Source organism: Juglans microcarpa x Juglans regia, chromosome 1D (genome assembly GCF_004785595.1).
Source record: "Juglans microcarpa x Juglans regia isolate MS1-56 chromosome 1D, Jm3101_v1.0, whole genome shotgun sequence".
NCBI lineage: Eukaryota > Viridiplantae > Streptophyta > Magnoliopsida > Fagales > Juglandaceae > Juglans > Juglans microcarpa x Juglans regia.
Window position 1 is genome coordinate 9,394,129 of NC_054594.1, and position 27,153 is coordinate 9,421,281.

General features: G+C 34.9%; 3 protein-coding genes, 1 long non-coding RNA gene and 1 other non-coding gene across 7 annotated transcripts in view; 2 read left to right on the forward strand and 3 right to left on the reverse strand.

The window, feature by feature from the left end:
• Positions 1 to 1,224, reverse strand: part of LOC121236797 — a 31,669-nt gene extending 30,445 nt beyond the window's left edge. Inside the window, exon 1 of the long non-coding RNA XR_005934810.1 lies at positions 1,203 to 1,224. This is a non-coding gene — a long non-coding RNA (uncharacterized LOC121236797). The remainder of the gene's footprint in view (positions 1 to 1,202) is intronic.
• Positions 1,225 to 5,269: 4,045 nt separating this feature from the next.
• LOC121253952 (UDP-D-xylose:L-fucose alpha-1,3-D-xylosyltransferase MGP4-like) lies at positions 5,270 to 9,081 on the forward strand. Its single transcript, XM_041153896.1, is given in 5 exon segments — positions 5,270 to 5,994; positions 6,677 to 6,838; positions 7,842 to 7,880; positions 7,882 to 8,058; positions 8,525 to 9,081. Coding segments are annotated over 5 exon segments (1,068 nt in total). The 5' UTR covers positions 5,270 to 5,514; the 3' UTR covers positions 8,735 to 9,081.
• A 331-nt stretch (positions 9,082 to 9,412) lies between these two features.
• TRNAG-UCC lies at positions 9,413 to 9,484 on the reverse strand. Its single transcript has one exon. It is a non-coding gene; the product is annotated as a tRNA-Gly (tRNA).
• A 2,272-nt stretch (positions 9,485 to 11,756) lies between these two features.
• Positions 11,757 to 22,158, forward strand: LOC121253939. 3 transcript variants are annotated; one of them, XM_041153870.1, is made up of 14 exons: positions 11,758 to 12,598; positions 12,788 to 12,874; positions 13,926 to 14,035; positions 14,684 to 14,734; positions 15,493 to 15,664; positions 16,448 to 16,759; positions 16,842 to 17,045; positions 17,630 to 18,115; positions 18,313 to 18,522; positions 19,251 to 19,439; positions 20,086 to 20,249; positions 20,391 to 20,543; positions 20,662 to 20,740; positions 21,439 to 22,158. In XM_041153870.1, exons 1-14 carry the CDS (start codon positions 12,158 to 12,160, stop codon positions 21,862 to 21,864), a joined length of 3,084 nt encoding a protein of 1,027 aa, XP_041009804.1. In that variant the 5' UTR covers positions 11,758 to 12,157; the 3' UTR covers positions 21,865 to 22,158. The 3 variants fall into 3 exon arrangements, 2 of the variants coding, with proteins under 2 accessions (XP_041009804.1, XP_041009813.1); XM_041153879.1 differs by having other exon boundaries at positions 12,459 to 12,598; positions 12,798 to 12,874; XR_005938539.1 differs by lacking the exon at positions 21,439 to 22,158 and having other exon boundaries at positions 11,757 to 12,598; positions 20,086 to 20,269; positions 20,662 to 20,739.
• Positions 22,159 to 23,279: 1,121 nt separating this feature from the next.
• LOC121240804 (rRNA-processing protein FCF1 homolog) lies at positions 23,280 to 26,549 on the reverse strand. The gene is made up of 9 exons (XM_041138337.1): positions 26,181 to 26,549; positions 25,986 to 26,051; positions 25,714 to 25,819; positions 25,428 to 25,470; positions 25,036 to 25,108; positions 24,473 to 24,560; positions 23,887 to 23,943; positions 23,728 to 23,806; positions 23,280 to 23,498 (listed from the first exon to the last, which is right to left on the reverse strand). The coding sequence occupies exons 1-9, from the start codon at positions 26,249 to 26,251 to the stop codon at positions 23,485 to 23,487; spliced, it is 597 nt and encodes a 198-aa protein (XP_040994271.1). The 5' UTR covers positions 26,252 to 26,549; the 3' UTR covers positions 23,280 to 23,484.
• Between the last annotated feature and the right edge of the window lie 604 nt (positions 26,550 to 27,153).

Consider the following 27,153-nt stretch of genomic DNA (forward strand, 5'->3'; position numbering starts at 1 on the left):
CAAAAGAAGTAGAGGAAGCACCAAAGCAAATGTCACATTTAAAGTCACCTAGTCCAGATAGCTTTGGAGTTGGAATCTACCAACAACATTGGAGCCTAGTGGGGGATGATATCTGTACAACAGTTCTCAGGATTCTAAATTGTGAGGGTATGCTCTCTTCCTTAAATTACACTTACATTGGTTTGATTCCTAAAGTCAATAATTCAATAACTATTAATGATTTTAGACCGACAAGTTTATGTAATGTAATATACAAGATAGTCTCCAAGGTAGTAGCCAATAGATTAAAAATAATTATGCATAATGTAATTTCAAGCACCCAAAGTGTTTTTATCTCTGGAAGGTTAATTTCAGACAATATTATGATTGCATATGAAGTGCTACATACTATGCAAACTAGATAAAAGGTAAAAAGGGATTTATAGTAGTGAAATTGGATATGTCTAAGGCATACGATAGAGTAGAGTGAAATTTTTTGGACACAATTATGACGAAAATGGATTTTGATGAGAAATTGATACAACTACTTAAGATGTGTGTTAGTTTAGTTTCATTTTCTATTCTAGTAAATGGGGTACCTGGAGAACCCTTCAGTCAAACAAGAGGTTTGAGGCAAGGTGATTCTCTCTCACCTTACTTATTTATAATTTGTGCTGAAGGGTTAAGTAGTTTGATTCAACAGGTTGAGGTGAAAAAGGAAATCAATGGGGTTGTTGTGGCAAGGGATGGTCTGAGAATTAGTCATCTATTATTTGTTAATGACTGCATTTTGTTTTGTAAAGCTCAAATGGGTGAACAGGAGAAAATGAAGGAGCTATTGAGTATGTATGAGATGGCTACTAAACATACTTTAAATAGACAAAAGACATTAGTTTTATTCAGCAAAAATACAAGCTCTAGCATGAAGGCTTTAATCAATAGGGAGGTGGAGCGGTTGCTAGTGGAAGATATGAAAAAGAGTTTAACTTCAAACCGGTTGTGGTGTGTATTTGTGGTTTACAACACCATCCTATAAAAAACTGACATGTATTGTGTTTAAGTTATTTATAGTAGGTGCGACTTGAAATGAGCAAAACTGGCCATTTTCTCTTTCGGTCGACAGATCTCCTAAAGTCATCTTCTCTTTTCCCTTCTCCCCCTCAGCTCCCCTCTCCTCTCCCTTTCTCTTTCTTCTCCCCTTTCCCTTTCCATCAGTCAGTCACTCACTCTCTCTCTCTCTCTCTCCCCTTAAGCCCCTCAAGGTATATCTTGAGACTGGATGAAAAAGAAGAGTGAGAAAAAAATCAGAGGTATTGGGAGAGAGAGTTCTGCAGACATGAGTCTACAATGGCATAAAGAACCCCCAACAGTATCCAAACATCTTAAAAAAGAAACGGAAGCATCTCGTTAGAATCAATATGAATAGTAGCCATAAAGATCCCGCTCTCTTTAGTACTCTGAAATAGATCCTAAACAATCTACCAATCCCAAGTTCTCACATAAATAAACTTTGGTAAATTTTTGAAAAACAAGAAAAATAAGAAATCTTTACATTTTATCAAACCAAATAAGCGAATACCCAGAAGAAAAAATTTACCATTAACAAAAGTATTCTCTCACTTTCAACCAACCAATGCCAAAGAGAGATGAAAATCGAGAAAGTTGTGAGTGGTTGTGCATTGGTGCATGCTTTTTATTTTTATTTTTAGAGACCTATGCATCAGTGCTAGAAGCTAATGGCTGAGACACCACAGAAGCTAGGTGCTTTGCTTTTTCCTTGAAAACTATGGTGATGTTGATCTGATGAGGGTTATTGGCATATGTTTATATGCTGCAACAAAACCCATGTAGAGAAGGAACTGGATGCGGAGTTGAGAGAGAGGGAGAGAATCAACTGTGATGCCTGTGATTGCTTGAGGGGAGAGAGAGGGAGCACGATTTAAAGTTGAGAGATTTTTTAGATTCAACTTGAGGAGAGAGAGATCGACAGAAGAGAAGTACATGGAAATTGATTATCTATATTCATTTTTATTTTACATTTTTTGGAAAGCATACGTGTCACAATTTTATTAGAGGGTGTAAATATAATGTTACCACCAAGTCCAATTCCTAGCCTCTCTCTATGAAAAATATTTAGATTTACCTGCATTAATTAGTAGATCTAAGTATAATACATTCAGGTATATAAAGGAGAGGATTTGGAAGAAAATTCATAGTTGGAAAATTATTGTTTTATCAAAAGTTGTGAAAGAAGTTTTATTCAAGACTGTATTGCAAGCTATTCTAGCTTATACAATGAGTGTATTCAAGATGCTTAAGAGGTTATGTAATGAGATTTCAAATATGTTAGCCAAGTTCTAGTGTGGTAAACAGATGAATGGAGGGTCTGTGATATTGAAAATTTTAATCTAGCTTTATTGGCCAAACAAAACCAAGCAAGAGGTTTTTAAAGGAACCTAATTCATTAGTTGCCAGAGTTTTCAAATAAGAGTATTTCAACAACTCCCAATAAATTAATTAAGGAAGAGAATAAAGAATGGAAGACGGAACTGGTGAAGCAGATCTTTAATAAGGATGAAGTTGCACAAATATGTAGCATACCAATAAGTAAGATGGGAATAAAGAACAAACTCATATGGGGCTTTACTAAGGAATGTATATTTTTGATTAAGAGTGTTTATTATGTAGCACAATGCATGAAAAAAAATAAAAGAATGGTGAGTCTTCTAGAAATAGTGACTGCGAAGATGTGTGGAACAAACTGTGGAGTCTTTGTATTTCAGGGATAGTTAAACATTTTATATGAAGGGCTATGAACAATTTACTTCCAACTAGAGAAAATCTCTTTAGAAGGAAGATAATAGACTTAGCTATACGTTAGACTTGCCTGCAAGAAGAAGAGTTAGTAATTCATGTCTTGTGGAATTGTCATACCGCTACAGATGTGTGGGAAGAAGAAAAAAGGCTAGTGCAGAAATGGGTGAGTAATGAAGTTGATTTTATAAGAATGTGAGAAAAGATGAGTTAGGTTCTCAAGAAGAATCAAATGGAAAAAAAAAAATATCAGTAATCATGCACAACATATGGTACAGAAGGAATAGACTGGTTTTTTAATATAAATTCATGGGGAGTAAAATGGTGATGAATAAAGTCATTAGAAATCTGCAGGAGTTCAAAAATGTTCAATAGGTTTCAGAAGACATCTCCAACAGAAGAATTACTGGAAGAGGTAGAGATAAGTGGAAGAGTCCCAATGAAAACTGCATTAAGGTAAATTTTAATGCTGCTATAAATTCATGTAAAAACATCATGGGTATTACCGTATTATTGGGATTATAGCTCAAGATTGGAAAGGAGAGATACTAGTTGCTTATCATGAATAGATGCAAGGGAGTTATATCCAAGTTTGGCAGATAGTTTGGTTTTTAGAAGAATTGTGATGTTTGTGTCAAGAATTAGGATTCCCTAGTGCTACTTTGGAAGGTGATGTAGAAGTTATCATCAAAGCAATATAAAAATTTGAAGAAAATTCGATATGCAATGGACAAGTTATTGAGGATATTAAGCAACTGTTAAAGCAAGTTGGGGACTGTGAAGTGGCGATATTGTGGCGCTATCTTTGGTTTACCTATCGGTGGCAGTTGGAAAGAGACAGTGGAATCATGGTTTAGATGTGCTACTTCTTCTACCCAAGTGGGGATTCTTGTGGGGCTCCTCCCTTCTTTTCTTTCGTGGCATCTTTGGCGTCGTAGATGTGTTGCTCGCATGGAGGCTTGACTAGAGTCCTTCAGTGTGATTTGGCAATCCATTCAAAACCGGATTACTGAGATCTGTTAAGACATTCATAAGGTTTTTAAATGTTCTAGACATGATACTCATGTTTTACATTCTTTGTTTATTTTGCCTTTAGTTCTGTCAAGGCACAGTCCTTAAATGGTGGCCTAGAAAAAACCAAGTCAAGGTTGGTTCAAGCTAAATACAGATGGTAGTAGTTTTGGCAATCCCAGGCCTTCAAGGATGGGTAGTACTATCAGAGATGATCAAGGTAATTTGGTTCAAGCTTTTGCTTCTCCTATAGACGTTGGGTTGAATAATAGAGCTGAATTATTAGCCCTTTTGCATGGTCTTAAAATATGTAAAAATATGGAGATTGATTTTGTAGATATTGAACTTGATTCTCAAGTGGTGGTGTCGTGGCGGAAGAGAAGAAGATGTGGAGTTTGGTAACTGGAAGACTATTGGGAGGAAATTCTTGCACTCATGGATTCTATGGTTTGCTTAGTACGACATATATTCAAATAGAGAAATAAAGCTGCTGATTGGCTTGCAAAGTATGGTGTGATGGGTCAACAAATGGAGTGGCAAGGCCTTGGGGAAATGTCGAGAATGCTGCGAGGCATCATCAGATTGGGCAAGCTGGGCTTTCCTTCTCTTCGCTGCTGATTATTTATATTGGTGTATTCTAGTTTATTTTATTTTATTGTTTGGTATTGTTTTTTTTTTTTTTTTTTTTTTTGGTAGGTGCTAACATTGTTTTTGCACGGTGTGTGTTCCTTTTTGCAATGTTTGTATCTTTTTTTTTTTTTTTTAGTCTATTTTGTATTGTGGACTTATGATTTTAGTTTTTTTTATTCTTGGGTTTGGGCCTTTATGCTTATTGGTAGCCTCCAAATATCCGGTTGTAATCACGATTTTCTTCCTCCAAATGTAAGGATTATCAATAAATTTTGGATATCGTCTTTTTGAAAAAAAAAAAAGGACTGTGAAGTGGCATTTATTCACATAGGGGAATCAGGTAACACAATCTTGCAAAGTTGGCTTTAAAATCAGAAGAACATCATGCTGAGGAAAGTCCAGAAGATATTGCCAATTTGTTAGAAGTTGATAAACTATGTAATTTTGATTCTGTTGTATAGCTTTGTTTATTTAGTAATGAAAATTCCTTTGCTTTGTCAAAAAAACCATCACAAATAGTTTCAAATGATGCCTAAATTTATATTATTATCAAATGAAACTCTCAAATTGATAAAAATGATCTCAGACAAGATTTAGTAAGAAGAAAATGTACAAAAAAGATTAAAAATCTTTTCAACTTTTTTCTAAAATTAAAAGAAATTTTATTAAAAAAAGTATTATTTGGCATTACAGAGTTGATTAAAGGATAATAAAAAAATAATTTTTTTTAATTTTTATACGCAAAACTATAGAAATCCAAACTTTAAGGCAGATTTTCTTTGAAATCTAGACATGGAACACGTAAAATAGGTGGGCATCGCATAAATAAATAAATAAATGGTGTGCTTCGATGGCTACTCTTAACTGAGAAGCGCTGTAGCTTAGCACTCATCAGTGTCGCGAGATCCGATCCTCAACCATTTTTAAACCCACCACCGACAACTTTGCAGTCGATTGGATTCGATTCAAAGCGTTTCACTGAGAGAGAGTTCCCAATTTCCCTTGCAATCCCCCCTTCCTTTCCCATATGATAGCCTGAGCATCTCTCCGGTCTGGTTCCGAAAAATCGAGACAATAATAATGTCGGCGTTTTTGCACCAAAGACCCATCCATAATCCGTTTACGGATCAAGAACCGGTATCCCCTCGCTCTTCCTCAAACTCCCAGAGACCCATTTCGATTTTCAGCCCGACCGCGCTTCTAATTCTCTTATCTCTCCTTGTAGTCCTCGGGGTCTTCTTGCCGTGGGCGGGCATGCCCGATTTCATATTCTCGAGCGCCAGTCCTTCACTTTCCAAGTGGCGAGACTACACGCTGGCACAAGCCGCGTCGTTTGTGGCCAAGAATGGGACCTTGATTGTTTGTGCTGTGAGCCAGCCTTACTTGCCGTTTCTGAACAACTGGTTAATTAGCATTTCGAGGCAAAAGCATCAGGATAAGGTGCTCGTGATCGCCGAGGACTACGCCACGCTCTATAAGGTGAACGAGCGATGGCCTGGCCACGCCGTGCTCGTTCCACCTGCTCCCGATGCTCAAACGGCACACAAGTTTGGTTCTCAGGTAAAATTGTGGATATTAATTGCTGGGTGTTATTTGTTTTGTTGTCATCAAGTGTTAACATTGTGTTTTATGTTACAATTTTAATTGTCTTTTAACAATCAAGTATTGAAGTAGAGCTAAGCTAAGCTAATTGTGTTTCCCCTTTTTTGTTTGTTTTAAGCACTTATACATTGATACTACATCGGTAAATACTTGTTATTGATTGGTTACGTAACAATGCGTTTCACATTAACCTCCTACACCACTTTTTATGACTTGACTGTAATCTGCATTTTGTAAATATCTAGATAATTGCAATGGCTGTGCCGGAATTACAGTATGCACACACCACTGACAAGTCCTTCTAGTTGACTCGTGGAGGACTTGGGATTGATGTTAAAAAAGATCGTTGTAATGTTTATTTTTAACTTCGTTCTTTGCTGGTGCCTCTATTTTCTGTCGCGTGTTTTCAGCTTGATTCTGATAATATGAAAATAAGAGGACTTTCCAAGGTTCTAAGCAGACGTTTGCTTTAGTAATTTTTTTTTTTCCCTAGGTGTACCCTTGTAGTATAAAGTTCGTCATGATTGAATGTTTCCTGTTCATCTTATTAGCTAGTAGAGATTGATTGGTAATGCTTATCTCTATGGTTTAATGACTTCATTGCATTTTGTAAGTAGTCCTCGCTGGTTTCGCTTTACAGGGATTCTTCAATTTTACGTCCAGAAGGCCACGCCACCTACTGCACATTTTGGAGCTTGGATATAATGTTATGTACAATGATGTTGATATGGTCTGGTTGGCTGATCCATTTCCATATTTGCAAGGGAATCATGATGTGTACTTCACAGATGATATGACAGCAGTACGTTCATCAATTTTTCTTCTTGCCTTTTCTGTGTGCCATTTATGGAAAATAGAGTGCACTATGTTAGATGTTTGCAGTTAAGTAAATTTACAATATGCTATTATGCTGGAAATTTTCTTTGAACTTTTTTGTCTCCTCCTTGTTAGAGGGACCAAATTTGTCAATCCTTTGGGGGCTCTAGTTTTTGGAGATAGGAAAATTGTAGTACTCTGGATTTAGTATGAGAGGGTGGTGAATTGGATCCTACATTACCTGAGAGGGTAAAGTTCTTGTGGTTTATAATGATTTCATGGGCTTCACGTGTAAGATTGACTACTCATTTTTAGAGTATAAGTCTAGATGTGGTTTGAAGTTTCCTTGAGTCATTACACAAATCATGGTCTTCTTGGATAACGTTTGAAATTTCTTTTGTAAATATATAGTTTTCTTTTGTTTTGCAACATCAAACATCACATCTTTGAGCACATTCAAATTCCTTTCTACTGGAGCCTACCTTGAATTGTTGATTTCTTGTTTCTGAGATCTTTCAGATGCACTGCAGATACCAACTGAATGGTTGCTTTTGCATGTTCTTTCCCTAGCGTTTGGTAAAATCAAAAGATGACTGCACAGAAATTAAAAAAAAATAACATTTTTTTTTTTTACTTATAAAAAATTAAAAAAAAAAAAAAAAAGACCAGTCAACCTTGAAATATAAAGTCCATCTACACCTCACCCTTACCCCCCGCCCCCGTCCCTATGAGCTGGATAAGTCACTGAAAGTTATTTGGTAGGATTTGAGCTGTGTCAATATGACCAGAGAGGAACTCAGAATTCGGTCATCCAATTTCGTTAGCATCCCAACGTGTGCCTTGGATCTAAACAAGTAAACCTTAACAGATTAAATCGCCTGGCTCTAAAACTTCTTGGATGTAGTATTTTCTTGAACTTGCATTATGGTCCATGACTCCAGAAACCACTTGTTAACCACATCAATAATTTCTTCTTTCTGGATGACCAGGTGAAACCATTGAAACACTCCCATGCTCTGCCACCCCCAGGGAAAAAAAGGGCGCACTTACATCTGTAGCTGCATGATTTTCCTTCGCCCAACTACCGGAGCAAAACTGGTTATGAAGAAGTGGATAGAGGAACTTCAAGTGCAGCCATGGTCCAAAGCGAAGAAATCAAATGATCAGCCTGCTTTTAATTGGGCATTGAACAAAACTGCTGGAGGGGTTTGTTATCTTTGCCTTATCGTAATTTCCTTTCCAGTTTGTTTTGTAGTCAAGATTTACCTTGAAAAAAAAATATATTTATATATATATGTGTGTGTGTGTGTGTGTGTGTGTGTGAAGCTTTCTAGTTTTAATAATTCCGCTGTAAAAGAATCTGAAAAGACCTCTGATGGTTTTCTGCTTCTATTAAAAGTATTGCGATGTGGTGTTATAACTAATAATGATGAAATCTGCATATGGCGGGTTTTGTCTGCACAATCTGGTTAATTTAATTGGACACAATATGTTCTACTTGGGACTCATGTTTGGTGTTTAAAACCTGTACTTTTTTAAGGTCTTGTTTTGAAGGCTCCTGTAAGAGACACGAGTCTGTGTTACGAGACTGAATCTATATCTTCTTAGCTTTATTGATAAGTAGTATTGTTTTGGTTCTTTACACACCTTGATATTTGAAGTTTTTGTGCAGGTGGATCTCTATTTGCTTCCCCAGGCAGCATTTCCAACGGGAGGATTGTATTTCAAGAACCTGACATGGGTGCAGGAAACCAAGGGAATGCATGTCATAATTCACAATAATTATATCACTGGTTTTGAGAAGAAGATAAAGCGCTTCCATGACTTTGGCCTCTGGTTGGTGGATGATCATGCCCTTGAATCCCCTCTAGGCAGACTATGATGATTGAAAACCTTGCATCTCCCTGTGGAGTTAAGCATGCCCTTGGTGATTGTGAAATGCTTCTAGCCAGTGAGCTCGACCCTTCTTGAACAATGACTACTCCCATGAACTCTGTGGAAGGAAACTTTGCATTAGCAGCTAAATCTCTGTATGTGCCAATGGATTTTTTAGCCATCCTTTGGGAGAGATTTCCTATGGTGTCTTAGCAGGATGGACATGTCAACCAGTTGTACCAATTAGATTGTTGTCAACCAATTTTCTATTATTTTCAATTCCAAAAATGTTTCTTTTTTTATGCTAAAATTCAATTTTGTTAAAAATTTATTATATGTTATATTTTGGTGTAATCTTCACCAAGTCAGTCATTTTTTGGGTAGACGATAAACTTGGCTACTTGGGACAGGATTGTTACGTGGGTGGCTACCGGCTCTTCCAAAAAAAAAAAAAAAGAGGTCAGTCATTTTTTGGGTTCATTCTTTTCTTCTTCCTCGAGTGAATTAAAAAGCTCTGGTCAAATTTGAATTACATGCTTGTACTGATGTAGATGTGCATCGCCAGGTTTAAAAAACAATATAAACAAAAAAGAAAAATCAATCCTTGGGGATGCCAGTTTGTCCATTATCTTCGTTGTAACTTGGAAAAAGCAGAGGGAGCGGGAAGAGAAAAAAATCAAAAGACTGCGTTTGCCGGGAGTCGAACCCGGGTCTATTGCTTGGAGGGCAATTATCCTAACCGTTGGACTACAAACGCGGCTATGAGGGCGAGGTGAGAAACATTTTTACTAAACAAAAACAGTGTCCGCAACCATAAAACAAATGGATAATGGAGCATTGAATAAGCACTCTCAAATCGAAAGGATTAAAAATAATTGATAAGAAACCAAAAAAACTCAAAATTGGGTTTTGAATTAGGATAATTTTGACCAATAAATCACGAAATTGTTAGTATTCTTTGTTATAACTGTTTAAATTGGTGCGTAGAGTATATATAATAAAGTGTTTATATGATAAAATTTGATTTGTGAGATAAATTTTAAAGAATAGTATTATATGTATTTATAATTTAACGCACAACATTATGTGTATTGAGTAAAAGACCTATTTTATCATTTTTTTAGTTTTAATTTTTAATTTTAAATTTCATAATTTTCAGTATATTAATAGCTGACACGTATTGTTATGTGAGTAAAAATTATAAATATAAATAGAGCCCTCTCAATGGATCTCGTATTTTATATGTATATCTAAAATAACCAATTATTTGTCTAAAAATGAGCTTCAATGGATCATGTATTTTATCATTTTACATTTTGAACCACCCTCTACATTTGGTTGGCAGTATTCATCCATATAATTTTTTTTTATTCATTTCTCTTTTCACTTTGTCTTCCCCTTAACACTTGCTAGATGAAATAGGCTTTAATATTTCAACAATTCTATTTAATATTTTGCTAGATGCATAATTAGGAATGAAATGATTTGATGCATTTAATATTTCTAAATTCTTTCTCATAATATAGTCACATTTATTTGGATCTTTTGACTTTATTTTTAATTTTCTTGCTTATATATATTATTTTATGTATAGGACGGAATTATATTATATTGTATATAAGTAGATATTGTAAATGTCAAAAGATACGAGATATTGCAAACTCAGTGGTAGTTGAAAAGAATATTTGAGAGTAGGAAAATATTGAAAAAAAGAATATTTAAATGATATGGAGAAAAAAAAAAAGAGAAATGATATTTGTGGTTATGAAGTACGAAAGTACTGTGCATTCCTTTAAGAAAAGTGAATAAATACGACTCACATAAAAAAAAATTAATTTTTTAATAGTAAATCTTACTTTTTTTTAAAATATTTGCACACTCTAAGATTATATGTAACATTACTAAAAAAATAAATAAGATAATATATGGTGCATTATGAAGAAAATATACACAAATAATTGGAATGTCTTACAAATCAAGTTTTATCGTTTAAGTATCGCGAATAATATACTCTAACCTAGTACCTACCAACTTAAAAATAGAATATTTCATAAATGAAAGAGTAAACTTGGGTCAGTATTCGAAAAACCAAAGATAAATTCAGGAAAACAGAAAGTAGGACGATAGAAGGGAACACTGGGACATCGTGTTTGAGAAGGTGATTAAAGGCATCAAAGTCCAGACTCCAGTTGTCCATTTCTTTTAGAATACTCGAATTTATAGGTTGATTTGCTGTCACGCAAAGTAATTAATATAATATATTATAATAATAGTCATATTAATATCATTTATTATTAATTTATTACTATTGTTGAAAGATGTGGATGATCCCTTGCAAGACCTACCTATGTTTAACCAATTTGTAAACTGCGCATCCAATTAACTTTGAAATCATTCTTTGAGATCATATTATCCAACCAATACTTACCTATCAACAAAATAAAACAATGCCATTTTATATATATATATATATATATATATATATATATTATTTTAATAACACTTAATTATATGAGTTGTTGGATATATTTGAAGTAAATTTACAAGCCGATCACTTAAAAAATATAATTAAGATGAATAATGATATTTTTGTATTAAAAATTTTACACACTATTCAAAAAAATATGACTTATAATTTTACAAGTCAATCACAAACTGACATGATTTGATATGATATGTTAGATTATAAATTTAATTTTATTATAAAGTCGATCTGTATTAAAGAAAGTTACGTCAATTTATAAATTTATTTTTATAAAATTTTGACTATAGTACCATTCTATTGGAAATAATATTGCTTAATTAAAAAAATAAGTGAAACAATTGATTGAGAATATTCTTTACCATAAACAAAAACAACTCTATACAATACATATTTTTTACGCATTTCATTAATATAACAAAATTCAACAGTTATTTTATCTTATAAAAATAACGCAGTTAATCATATCAATTTGTGCATAAAAAAGTACGTAAAAATAGATCTATAAATTTATTTATTTATTTTAAATTGTATAGTTACTATGAGTCGTATCGTATTGCTTGAATAGTAAGATTAGGTTCCCTGCGGAAGGACTAGGAGCATGCTATTCTCGTGGAAGAACAAAAACTTCCGGACATCATACTGTAAATCCGCCATTAGATTGTACCCGAGTTTGTTGCTCACAGATTTTTTTCCATTTAAAAGTCACAAGAAAACCATTTTTCTGGGTTGACAAATTATGACTACGACTCAATGCACGTTTTCATCGTCCTCGTAACCCCAATCTCTCTCTGAACTTTCACGTCTCTCATCCTCAACGCACCACCTGTGTCTCACTCGATACTGAAAACATTTACTCTGTTTATATTTGCGGATTTTCTGTAATCTGATTTCAATTTTTGTATCGGATTTCAAGCTTTTGTAGTCTAATATTGGATGGGATGCTGAATGGGGTCTCTGGAAGCCGGGATTCCATTAAAGAGAGACAGCCTTTTCCGCTCTTACTCAGCTGGTAGAACCGAGCGACACCAGTTTTTACAGAGACCTAGATCGAGGTTCTCGTTTTTGATTTTCAAGAAGCTAGATTATCTCCTATGGATATGTACTGTGACTGTGTTCCTCTTCTTAGTGGCGCTCTTCCAGATGTATCTTCCTGGTTCGGTGGTGGAGAAGTCAGGGGCTTCATTAGGAGAAGATATGGAAGTTAGTTATGCGGATTTCAAGGTTTTGAAGGAAATGGGCGTGATTGATTTTGTGGAGGATGTTCGATTTGAGCCTACGAAGGTTTTGGAGAAGTTTCAGAAAGAAGCTAGAGCAGCGAATCAATATTTTTCTGCTTCCAACAGGACGGTACAGCGTTTTGGGTACAGAAAACCCCAACTTGCATTGGTCAGTATTCAACTGCTATCAGGAATACCGCAATGAAAAAAGCTGCTATCAAGAATATTTGTGGTTTCTTTTATCGTATTGCATTTTTTCTGCTTTATCATTTTGCATGGTTGATATTCACTTGGAGGATGGCCTTTGTTACTTGTTTCATTGTTTGCCTGTCTGTTTGATTTCATCTTCTACTTGAAGGTTTTTGCAGATCTTTTTGTTGATTCACAACAATTACTGATGGTGACAGTTGCCGCTGCTTTGCAGGAGATCGGCTACAAAATTCAGGTAGTTTACTTTCCATCAATTTTTTCTTCTAGTTTTTTTAGTATCTTTACTTGTAGAATATGGTGAAGAAAGTAAAAAATATTTCTAGATATAATGCTTTTTTCCTGATGGGAGGACCACGAAATCGTTAGGTTACGAACGGACGTAGTGGGTAGCCAAGAGGTTTGGGATAAACTTTTAACCAAATGTTACAGATGGCATTTGAGCTATAATTTAAATTATCATCCCAAATTTTCTCTTGAAGTATGCTTTGGCAACCGTTTTCCACCTTGTTTTCTGTCACCGTGCATAGTATTCTGGCGTTCCTTGTCATCTCATCTTCCATTTGTAGGAGTTCATTGTTTTTCATTTTCTCTGTGTATTTTTTTAATCTCTTACTGTATTCTGAGATCAGAAGGTGCATTTTTCCCCTCCTCTTTTATCCCTTACTCTTATTTTCTATATATACTTATGGAAGTTGTGAATCAAAATTTGTCAATTTTGGAGAGAGACAATTCTATAAAAGCTAAGTATGTGGTAGGCCTTTAAGAGATGGAGTGGGAAAATTTAAGGACTCAGATAATGGGAATTACTTGAGCCTCAGGGAGTTGAGTGATAGTGCTCCCATTCCCTATTCCTAAAGTGTGGACAATTTGCGAAACTGTGGGCATGAGGACTCATATATGTTTTAGGGATGTTTGTGGCATTTGGACGGTTCAAATCATTCCATGCCATTAAGTATATGCTCCTATGTAATTTTCATCTCTTTTTTTTTTATAATTTTTTTTCCATCTTCGTTCGTAATTTTTTTTATTTTTATTTTTATCTTCTAACGAACTTTTGATATCTTCTAAAGAATTATATCCAGCTAATTCAGCAGAAATGACTTGAAGTCCTTTCTTTCTTCTGTTTGTCACTGCAGAGTTGCCCATCTCCAAATTAGCTGAGTCGTGTGTTAGCTAAAAGCATTACCTTATATTCTCTATTTCCAACAATATTATACAATGAGAATTTTTGTCTTTACATAAATGTAGCATCCGATGATGGCATTGCATTTCTTATAATTTTGCAGGTTTTCTCACTTGAAGATGGTCCTGTTCGTGAGATTTGGAGAAAAATAGGAATTTCAATCACGATAATTCAAACATGTGTTAAGACGCCGATTGTTGTAGATTGGTTAAAGTATGTAACATATGTTGAACTTTGAAGATAATGTTTCATACAGCGGATTGTTTGGATTGAATCGAATTGAAGATCCTTTGGCTCCAATTCTTACAAGAACTAGTCTTGTAATATAATTAATCCAGAAAGATGAAAGGAAAACCAACTCTCTGTTCTAACTTACTAGATACTTAACAAGTTGGCACTTTGTCAGTTTCTGTACATTTGGAATCTAATTTGATGTGCCGTGGCAAACTATGTAATTTGATTTGATTTTTTCTTTAATTGGCGATCAACTAAATATTTCCTTAATTTAGTTTTTTTTATAAGTAAGAATAATTTATTGATCCACATAATTAGGCATGACCCAGGTATACAGGAAGTATACAAGAGATGGACATAATTTATTTCCTTAATTTAGTCTCATTATTCTCATGCAAATAGAATTGATACTACATCCATTACGATTGATTTTATACCTAAAAAAAAAAAAAACGATTGATTTTATCTATAGTGATACCCTAAACGCTTGGGGGGGTAAATGTGACGACGGTGACTATGCAATTATAAATAAATATGGCCGCTGCAATTTATTAAGTTGTTGCTCATGTCATTTGTTTGAATCTGTTAAACTTTGGATGTGTATAACATAATGTATATCTTTTGCAGCTACGATGGCATTCTTGTGAGCTCTTTTCAAGCCAAAGGTGTCTTTTCATGGTAAAATAAGCTGTTTTATTTATGTTTTTGGTGCAATGAACTTCCAATTTTTCAGTGTCACCTGAACTCTCTGGTCTCTTCTCTCATGTACATTCTTCGGTGAAGAAATTAGTTTGTGGAACAGTTAGATCTGAAGACGCTGTTTTGCTACCATTACCTTGAGTTTTTAAAAGCATGAAGAAATAAAGTGACAAAAGCGCATTTAGATGAATAATTCCAATAGACTATGTCTTCCCTTCATCCTTAGTTTATTGGTTACTTAATAAATAAATCCTTTGTTTATAAGTCGGGTGCTAGTCATCTGGTTCTCCCACATTTCGTGGCCTTGGTAGTGAGGCATTGGCTGTGTGCTGAGCTGGAGAGATGCATGAAGACCAGAGGTTCTAACATAGGCCAAGTGGACCTTAGATTATTTGGTTTAATGTCTCTTGTTTGTCAGCGCAAGGGTGGCTGTTGAAGATGGCATGGCATGGTGGTGCCTCGGGGGCAACTGTTGTAATAATGGTCCTAACTCGGGCTTCTAATCTTTCAGGCCAACATCTTGAACCCATTTACCAATTTACCAACTCTGATTATGCTTTTAAACCCATTTACCAATTTAATCACTCTGATTATGCTCCATCTGACATCTATCTGCCTCTGATCTGTGCTTTTTTAGCTTCTTTAGTCATATATATTTTTTCTGAACATGTTGGCAATGCTTGGAATTCCTTCCATCAGCATAGTTATCTTAAAATGAATAATTTTACTTCTGTCAGTTTTGAGCAGGAACCTTTCAAGTCATTACCTCTTATATGGACCATTCATGAAAGATCGCTCGCTACTCGTTCAAGAAAATATATTTCAGATGGGCAGACTGGCATTTTGAGTGATTGGAAAAGAGTATTCAACCGTTCTACTGTTGTTGTCTTTCCAAACTATGAACTGCCGGTAATATGTAACAGACAATTGTTTTTTTTTTTATTTATTTATTTTTTTTATAGAGACTCATCAGCATCTTATATTGATTTGTCGCACTCATTAGTTTTGGAAAGGTGCTTCACTGTATTCACTTAGGCCTGTTTGGGAAGTGAGATCATCTCATCTCATCTCGTCTCATCTCAAAATTTCTCATAATTTCTTTCCCAAACATCACTCAAACACAAACACTTTTCAATTTCAAATCTTCAACTTTTTCATTTAATCATTACTTAATCATTACAACTTTCCCAAACTTCCAAATAAAACACAAAAAAATACATTTTTTTCATATTTCAAAGCAAAAATAATATTAAAAAATTACATTATAACAATATTTTAACTTTATAATATTTTTATTCAAATTTCTCTCCTTTCCAAAACCCAATAAAACATCTTAACTCAAACCATTTCACTACTATTCACAAATCATTTCACTGCTATTAATAGAATTCTCATATCATCTGATCTCATTACCAAAACATGCCCTTAGAATCTCCTGTGTACATTGACATTATTCTTTGGTTTGTGTATTCCCTTTATATTAGTTTCTTTATCAATTGGGAAGGATTTATCTGAGTCAGGATATATAGGTAATTTGCAATTATATTATAATCCAATGAAAATCATGTTATGCTGAGTAAAAATGTTGCTGATGTTAACTTTATTATTGCCTAATGCGTCACACTTTAAAATAGGTGCTGAAGCTTGTTCTATTTCTTGTGGCCTGATTTTTTTTTTCTCTCCTTTCAACAGATGATTTATTCCACATTTGATGTTGGAAACTTTTTTGTAATTCCTGGTTCTCCTGCTGAGGCATGGGAAGCAGACACAGTAATGGCCTCGCATAAAGATAACTTTCATTTCAGGATGGGTTATGAGCCTGAAGATGCTGTTATAGCAATTGTGGGTAGCCAATTTTTGTACAAGAGTTTGTGGCTGGAGCATGCAATCATTTTACAGGCTTTATTACCAGTAGTTTTGGAGTTCCCATTTAGTTCCAATTCTCAGCTCAAAATCGTTGTTCTGAGTGGGGATTCAACAAGTAACTATGGTGCAGTTATTGAGGTACATATCTGCAGAAATGTGGTTCTATCTACTTGTGGATATATTATTTTAAGCTTCTTATTAGTTATCTGGTTGTCCTTAGGAAATTGCTCTAAAATTGAAATATCAAAGTGGCATCGTGAAGCATAAAGCTCTTGATGTCGATGCAGACAGTGTTTTAAGCATGGCTGATCTTGTAATATATGGATCCTTCCTCGAAGAGCAGTCTTTTCCAGACATCTTGATGAAAGCTATGTGCTTCGAGAAGCCAATCATTGCCCCTGATCTATCCATGATAAAAAAATATGTATGGTTCTAAATACTTATCTATTCTCTTCACACTAATCCTAACCAGCAAGATGTTCCAGAGAAACTGAGTATACTATGAAGTATAAACAACAGAAGTTTCATGCCGGGGAAATTCATTCATAATCTTCATTCAACTCAGCAAATTCCCATCCCCAATACTTGAGGCAGGCATGGAAATCCGTTTTAGCCAATGAAATTTTATTTCCTATATGGTGCCAAATGTACTAATAAGTGTTGACATGCCCAAAATTGTTTTATACCAAAATAATTTTCTATCTTGTGCATGTGTCTATCTAGTTGGCTTGGAGACTTCGGCAAAGGTCCTCCTAGATCTTAAGTTTATTCAACTACTAAAACTAACCTTGAATTGTAGAGTTTTTTAAAGAAGGAATCCCATTGGGTGTAGCTAACTAAAATGTGGCTTTTAATTTTACATCTACTGTGTATGCTAGATTGATTGCTTCTATGGCATCTCAAACACCGCCCATCTTATTATTCTTGTTTCGTAATGAAACACGTGCCCATCTTGTTATTCTTTTTTTTCCTAATGAAACAACTAACTTCATTGGCAACAATAACTAGGTTGATGACAGGGTGAATGGCTATCTTTTCCCTAAGGAGAATACTAAGGTTCTGACGCAAATGATAAGGCAAGTGTTCTTGAAAGGAAAAATATCACCACTGGCTCGCAATATTGCCTCAATAGGAAGAAGCACTGCAAGAAACCTGATGGTTTTGGAAACTGTTGAGGGTTATGCTTCACTCCTTCTCAATGTTCTCAAGCTCCCATCAGAAGTTGCTTCTCCTGGGGATGTTGCAGAAATCCCTCCCAAATTCAAGGAAAAATGGCAGTGGCATTTGTTTGATGTAGCATCAAATTTGACATATGCGAACAGAACTTTGAGAGGTCACACATTTTTAGACAAGTTTGAGCAGCACTGGAACCATACTCAAAGAGAGAGATCTGGAGATGTAAAAGCTGCTAATGAATTGTTTGTATATAATATATGGGAGGAAGAGAAAGAAATTGCGATGGCTAATGCCAGAAAAGGAAGAGAAGAAGAAGAGGTAAATGATGAGTGGGACAAAAGTAATTTATGTAAAATGTAGAGGGAAATATTTTAGTGACCCTGACACAATATTTTGGGTTTTCCTGTGTACCTTGGACTATGCCTATTTACTTGCCTCAATAAATCTTTGCTTACCTATAAAAATATATTTTGGGTTTTTGTATAAAAACCCACCTTATGTGGACTTTGATGCAGATAAAGGGTAGAACTGATCAGTCTCATGGAACCTGGGAGGAAGTGTATCGAAGTGCAAAAAAGGCTGATAGATCTAAGAACGATTTGCATGAAAGGGAGGAAGGGGAGCTTGAAAGGACTGGTCAACCACTGTGCATTTACGAACCTTACTTTGGGGAGGGTACCTGGCCTTTCCTACACGTTTCTTCCCTTTATCGTGGGATCGGGCTGGTGAATTACTAAACTGTTTCACCATCTTTGTCTTCATAATAAAGACATAGTTGCAATTTGAATATTGTAATATTTATATAAATATGCAATTACAATGCTCTTTATCCCAAGAGTATGTCAATCTTAGAAACGATATGCCAGGGAAAAAACTGTATGTTTATTCCTATAATCAATGGGGCAGGTTTTCCTCCATATGGTCTCTTTTGTTGTTAGTGATATCTTTATTTTGTTAATTTCTATGTACCACAAATACTTGGGCTTTTGATCAATAAAATCTTGTTTACCGAAAAAAAAAAAAAAAAAAAAAATCTATGTACCACAAAAGATTGATAATCACAACTTATTGGTAGTTGAATAACTAAACTTCATTCTTATTTTCTGTTGGTTATTTTGGTGAGTTTTAAAGAGGACTGCAGTTCATTATGCTATGCCTTCATCATGGAGGTTGTTGGTTTAATGGTGCTCTTCATCTCATATGTCTGAAACTCTTGCTAGACAACCCTCTGCAGTATGCACACTTGATTTTGAGTTGGGTCCATTGTGCATGCTCAGTTGTTTTGGTATTCTTGTTCTTGTGTATGTTTTGCTGGGCACCTTTATGCTGTACCCAGGCATGCATTAGTGCTTATCTAATAGTTATTGTGCTGGTTTCTTTTAAGTTGGAATTTGGATGAGATGAGCTATACTATCTTCAATCTCACGTGGATACATGGACTGGGTACTTGCAGTCCACTAAAGGCCGGAGACCTAGGGCAGAAGATGTTGATGCACCTTCTCGTCTGCCACTTCTGAATAACCCTTACTATCAAGATATACTTGGTGAATATGGAGCCTTTTTTGCAATTGCAAATTCAATTGACCGTGTACACAAGAATGCTTGGATTGGGTTTCAGTCTTGGAGAGCAACAGCAAGCAAGGTATGTGATTGGTCTTTGTATTGCTTTATCCAAGGTCTTTGTTTCTTGAATCTGCTTTGGCCCACATCCTGTTCGAAGCCAAAATAATAGTTTGATGATGTTATGGGGCTTTGTGAGAAGATGGCACTTGGCTTATTGCAACAGGCATATTGCAACCATTGAACCAATAGGTCTTATAAACAGGAATATGGATCACTTGATGTCAATAAAAGTAGATTTATATTCATATTAAAATGCCATATGGCTAAAACAGGAAACTCTTTTTGTTGGGGGTGGTTGAATATGTATCCCTAGTGTATTTATTACTTGAGCTTTGTAATCATTTATGCCTACTAAATACATACAATTTTTTTTTTTTAAATTTTGAACTTTGATAACATTTTTTGAAACAGAGAAAAGTGAAAACAATAAAACTGTGTAAGAAGCAGAATCTTTTTATGTTGAGACAATGAATCACACTAGGTGTATTGAACACCCAACTTTTTGGGTTTGTTTTATTTGTTGATGGCTAAAAACTCCAAATTTCTTAGATAATACGGGCTTGGATGCAAAACAAAGAAAAGTGATTACTCAAACAAAGCAACGAAGTAGTTTTTTTTATTGCTTGTAAATCCTGCTTTATATCTCATGTGGGGACTTAAAACAGGCGTCTTTGTCTAGAATTGCTGAAAATGCACTGTTAGATGCTATCCAATCACAGAGGCATGGGGACGCACTCTACTTTTGGGTACGCTTGGATTTGGATCCACGAAGCCCTTTGCAGCTGGACTTTTGGTCATTCTGTGATGCTATAAATGCTGGAAATTGCAAGTATGAGAGATTGAAAATCTGTGAGATGAATTTTGTAATATATAAAGAATGTTGTATATATTCATTCTCATACCCCATCCCCCTTTTCTCTCTGTAGTTTAACTTTTAACCTGATTTTCTCCATATTGGTTGCAATGAAAGGTTTGCATTTTCTGAGGCTCTTAAGAGGATGTATGGCATAAAGCATGATTTAGATTCTTTACCATCCATGCCTGTAGATGGTGGTACATGGTCTGTCATGCATAGCTGGGCTTTGCCAACTAGGTCCTTCCTAGAATTTGTGATGTTTTCTAGGTATGAACGATTAAACAACTTGGTTTTTCTAGCATTTGAGGTTTATTTCACGTATCGAGAAAGCTTTCTGCCAAGTGTTCCTTCACTTTTTAACCCTTTGATATGAACTCATGTGCAGAATGTTTGTAGATGCCTTGGATGCTCATATGTATGACAAGCACCATTCAAGTGGACACTGTTATCTGAGTTTGTTCAAAGTAACTTTCTTACTTCAATAATATATTATTCTTATGACTGATGTTTTCTGTCAACAAGTTATATATCAAACTACTTTTAAGTTTGTAGTCAAATTCAAGTTACGATAGATCAACAACTTGATTATTAGGTCATTGGTTATTGAATATGTTTTTGTTTGAGCGTCCATGGGGAAGTTGGGAACCGCATGGTAATGGAATGAAACTAGAAGGTTCTTCAAAATATGAATATAAAAAAATTATGTTCTATTGAGTTATGGTTACTGAGTTGTATGGTGTCCTTATACAATGCATGATTAGAGATTCAAAATATTAGTTTTGGAGGATTAACTGTTTGGGATGAATATTGATATATTTGATCAATCTCCTGTGAAGCAATATGAAAGACACCATTATCAGGCATGTGCCTTTTGTTAGTAATTGGAAATGAATGATCTCTTTTCTTGGCTTCTGGATGCGCTGCTCACTGGCACCTAAAGTTAAGGGGCAAAAGATAAGGAAATTCTTTATTCTCTAGAATCAATTAATTGTACGGATGGATACTCTTAAATTCCAAGTCTTCCAAATTATATGGCTGGTAACGCAGGTTACCTATGCATTTTGTGGGTACCGAGTCTTCCAAATTATATGGCTGGTAATGCAGGTATTTGCATTTTGTGGGTATTGAATGAATGAATGAATTTCCAAGTTACAATATGCAGGATAAACATTGCTACTCGCGGATTCTTGAGCTGCTTATAAATGTTTGGGCATACCACAGTGCAAGGCGGATGATGTATGTGAACCCCAATACGGGTGAGATGCAGGAACACCATAGATTTAAGAGTCGTAAAGGTCAAATGTGGATTAGATGGTTCTCATTCGCCACGCTAAAGAGCATGGATGAGGATATGGCAGAGGAAGCAGATACTGAGAACCATACTAGGCGGTGGTTGTGGCCATTGACTGGTGAGGTCTTCTGGCAAGGTGTGTATGAGCGAGAACGGGCTTTACGACATCAGCAAAAAGAAACTAGGAAGCGAAAGAGTAAGGAAAAAATTGATAGAATGAGGAAGCGAACCCACCAAAAAGAAATAGGGAAGTATGTGAAGCCCTTACCGGAATCAAACTCGACTGTGTTTAGGTAAATGTTACAAGTCCATGGTTTCGGCATCATTCAAAGTAGTGTAAGTTGAAAATTCCTCTCATTTTTTTACCCAATATATCTTTTTCATTCTGTAATTTTTTGCTTGAAGGTTGCATAAGTTTGTATTTTACATGAGGGTTTTGTATGCAAAATTGCATCCTTCTGGTCATCGTTTGTCTGATGCATAAACTGTAGATTCACTTGTTCGCTTTTTCTTATCCCACTTGTTCAAGATAATACATTCTTTGAAAGAAAAAAAGAAAATGGAGATGCTCGGATATTTCTGACCATCAAAGCACTCTTTACTGTTGCTGTTGGTGAATGATCACATTTACTTTGCCATCAACCGAGTTCGCATATCCTCTACAAGGATATAATCCATTTCTTATACCTTCTGTCATCTTTTTCATTGAATCAAGTTGCCATTGATGTTGGTGATAGGGAATGCATTATTATTGCCTCTGTATATGCGAACATAATGAGCTTGGAGGAAGCATAATACATTGATGTTGGTTGTCAATTGTCATAGCTCTCAACACTTTGTTAGTAAAGATTCTTAAATATTTACTGATTTGAAAGAGAAACCTGGCATGGCATGTGCGATGAAAACCAGCTTTTTTGGCAGCAAGAGGCTTTACCGAAATTCACAAGCACTCAACTGTTGCCCATTAAGGCACGGGCACTCATTCAATGATACATTTACAATTTTTGTTGGTACTTTTATTTTAAAAGATTTGTAACGTATCATTACTCTATTTTTTCTTGACAATAGATATAACTCACTTAATTTTGATAATTAATTCTGTTTTTTCTACTGTTTTAATTCCATATTCTGTGACATCTATAATTAACTTTTGTTAAATGAATTATATGCTTTTATGTAAGTAATGCTAGGCTACTGCCCAAAAGTGACGTTGGGCGTGCCGCAAAATTCATTTATTTTTTTTTATTTTCACATTTTTTTAACATATTTAAACATTCCTAAAAAAATATCTATCAATATATTAATAGTAGTCAATAAGTTAAAAAAAAAAAATTAAATATATGAGCAGGGTCAAAATGAGAGGGTATAGTAGTATTATTCTTCATGTAAAACATAATACCTTTAATCTTATTATGTCTATATAATTTCCACTCATTTCGTAAACGTTTATTTTCAACCATTTGAATTCTTAATGATGGTGATTGTTTTCTATTATTTGACGAACAATGAATCCTTTCAGGTGAGATCTGAGCTGACTATTCTAAAGAAAATTTAGAATATCGAACTTTATTATTAACACTACTCACATAAATCGACAAAAGATCCCATTCTATCCTCAACTTACGTCGAAAGAAATCATTTTTTCAATGCCGTATGCATTAATGCCAACCAAACGTATCCAAACGTTTAATGCATACATCACGATTCACGAATGAAAAGGGTCAAGTTGGCATGACTGAATATGCATTAAAAAGGTCAATTCTTCTCCTACAATACCCGGAAAAATAAAGAAAAAAAGAACTGGCCTGGACTTATAACATCGCGAGAGAATCCAAAATTACATACATCAAAATCTGCAATCACCTATTTAAGCAGAACAGAACCCAAGTCTTCCCACGGATCCATATATTTCAATCATCAATATCTTGGAGCTGCACCAGACACACCATAATGACTCAGAAAATATTAACCCAAAAAAGAGGAAAAACAGCAAGAATTCTTTACCAAATGCAACACCTCAACCAACCAAATAAAATGATATATATATATATATATATATATATATATATATATTCAAAGGGGGCGGGAGGCAAAGCCTATCATTTCTCATATAATTAATTCATCCAACCAATTTATAGAAATAGGTCAAAATTTGCCTACCTCCACCAATTGTTGCTTCAGGCAACCGCTCTATCGAGTACCTGTGCTTTGTTATGTACATGATTGGTACACCAGGAATCTGCCAGCAAACAAGCAACCTTATTTACCAGAATCCAGTTCCAAGTACTAAAGAGCCAAGCCATTACTAATTGATCATACCTTTCGGATCCTTCGCTTCAAATCTCGATCACAAGTAGCAACAATGTAGCATTTATGCTGTTTCCAACAAATTGTTTCAAGAATGTTACGAGAAAATAAATAGTGCTAAATGCAACAAAACAAATTGGTAATTCACTCAGGTGCATTGTCTTCAAAGAACATTGATTTGGTACAAATTAATAATATGCCAAATGATATCAGCTACAACACAAGAAATTCAAGTTGAGAAATAGATAACATCGAAACCCAACATTATATGCGTGACATTAGGTAAAGAAATATCTCCATCCCAAGGCCACTATATACTCTGCTAAACAGTTTTAATACAACATTGAAGTGATTGAGAACAAGACATATGGTGAAGGTTAAATTCTGGAATGATAACATGCACGAAAAAGACAGTATAAGCTTGCATCTTATTGTATGGATTCCACCAATATTTAAAGTAGTTAAGTAAATGGTTGAAATCGGTTAACTATGGATGCCTTGATGCAAATTTCAAAATTGCGGTAAAATTGATCACTCACCCCACTAAAAACAGGTAATGCACATAAGAAATTCAACATTAAATTAGTTCAAGTCATACCTCAGTAACTCTCTCAACAATACAGTCATCAGCATAGGTCCCTTTGTGAGTACAAATTAGTCTTTGAAAACGAGGATCCTTAGCAATCCTGTCAAGAGAGAAAGAGGTGGGAGGAAAGGGCGTTAAAACTCAATAGCTGAGTCACAACTAATAAGTGGATACAGGGAGATTAGCAAGACCAATTACTAGTAGAAGAACACGAATGCACTAGTTGTTGGCTCATATTATGCATGATAATGGCAGCAAAAGGCAAGGATATTGCACAGACTATTACTATTACTATAATAACAGTTAAAAAAAGACTAAGATATAAGCTACTTAGTGCCTTCTGATTTTGGTAGAATAATTTCCTCTTTCCAAGTGAGGAAAAAACTATTACTATAACAGTTTAGAAAAAGATCCACAGCTAATCCAATTCCTACAAACACATCTACACATGCATCTGACAATCTCAAACAGTTGAACCTCTTTATACTAGTATCAAAGAAAGGAATGTGAACAACCACTAGAAAAAAAATCTCTTGGGAAAATTTTGAGAGTAACAAAAACACAATGAAGGATACCTCAAAGCAACTCGATATTTTTGACCAAGCTTCTCCAGTTCTGCCATCACACAATCCGTGATGCAAGGAGTACCTTCAGCCAAAAAGGTAGACAGGATTAATACAAATAAATAAAAGAAAAACCGATATTCATTTTATCACTCAAGTATTATCATAGATATCTAGAAAACCAAGAATAATATTTTCAGGGCTAACATTGTATGCAAGCTGAGACAGCACCAACCGTCGGCAAAGCAAATGTGACATGGCACTCAATCCTTGGTATAAACCACATTCACAACTATGTTGAACTTAAGATAACTCATCAACGCAGAAGAATTCTTGCGTCAAACGTCAAAACTAATGGATGACTAACAAGCTGGAATTGAAGAAACGAGTGATTCTAAACTCACATTTTGCATATAAGCAGTCCATCATTCCCTTCTCCAGGTCCAACTACAAAACAACAAAAGTAAATTGAGCAAGTTAAGATTAGAAGTAGAACAGCTGAGTCAAAGTACAACAAATTATTCTCCTTATCCAACAAATACATTAGTGGACAAGAACGCTCTCCATAGTTGAGAAGCACTTCAATTTCATCACAAGGTTTTTGACGATACTCAAAGTCTGCATATCTCAGCCGAATCCGCCGATGATAAAAATAACTAACTCAAAACGAGAAAACTAACAATCACTCACTTTATTCTGGATAGAGAAGTTGATGAAGTTGGTATCTATCAGAACCCGATACGGCGGTCCTAACGAGGTGTTGTAATTGAAGAAAAGCGCCGACGACACCTTTGGCCTAAATGACATTGAAAAAAAAAAAACACTTTAGAAAAAGGTAAATCCTTATTGATTCCAGGGGATTACACCCACGAAAAAAAAAATCACCAAAATCAGTGAATTTCTTGAAATTCAAAAGAAAAACATATAAATCACGTCGATTAACAGTAAAAAAAAAAGCTTACACGTTTCTTGGGAGCTTTTTCTCGCTGCCATCTTTCTTTTTTGGGTCCAGAACCTGTTGTTTATAACTGAATCCAATACATAGAACAAAAGTTACGACAAACTACGAGAAATCATATTAAAAAGCTTTCAAACGAAATCGACAGAGGGAATCTATATCATTAGAAGGAACAAGGAAAATAAGAATTGAGGCTTACTTTTTAATGGCTTTCTGGGTTATAAGCTTTTTCATGACTGCAAATTTGGGACCTTTCTTTGCTTTCCCCATCTCTTGGATTGCACAGCGAAAGAACGTAAGATATAGATATTCCTACTCCGAATGAAAGAGTTCCAAACCCGGTTGGTAATTTAGATTGATTGGCACACCAGAAAGCAATGGAAACCTTGTTAGGGTCCTCGCCGGCGGCAAGGGAGTAGTGCTAGGAAACCCTAGAAGTGGAGAGAAGGCGTACGAGGAAGGGGGCTGAGCCGCTGAACTATTCTGTTGAAGTCGAAGGGGGCTAAACTGAAGTTATGTTTTTGCAGGGCATCTGGGGACGACGCCGTTTTGAAAGGGAGTGATGAAACGCAGCGCACGGGAAGATGTTTTCTTGCTGAATAGTAGTGTCTCATCACTTACTTGAAACGCAGTGTTTAAGGACAGTAACCCTGCAACTATTTTACTTTACTGTCATTTACTGTTATTTTTATTTTCTCATTTCATGTATTAAAATTCTGTTAGAATATCAGAGATGTATAGGGAAAGAAAAATTCTGTTTACTGTCTTAAATGAGAGACTGTATGTGCAGTTTTATTAATGAATGAAAAAAAAAATTTGTTTTAAAAAGAATATTATTATAATTTTAATTTTTTTTAAACATGACTATATAGATTAACTCATAGGAAAAAGGGAAAAAACATTGTAAGCAAGAGGAATCAAGAACTTTTTAAATTATATTTTTAAATTTTCATATAAAATATAATAAATAATTTATTTTTTAAAATTAAAAAAAATAATATTAAAAAAATATATTTTAATAATATTTTATTTCAATTTTCAATTTTTATCTTAATTTATCTCATCTACGAAAATAAACGAAACTAATTATGAAGATTGGATTGCCTCGAACAAAACCCATGGCTAATTTCATCTCAATGAAATTCTTCCCTATCATTTCATCAGCATCAGTA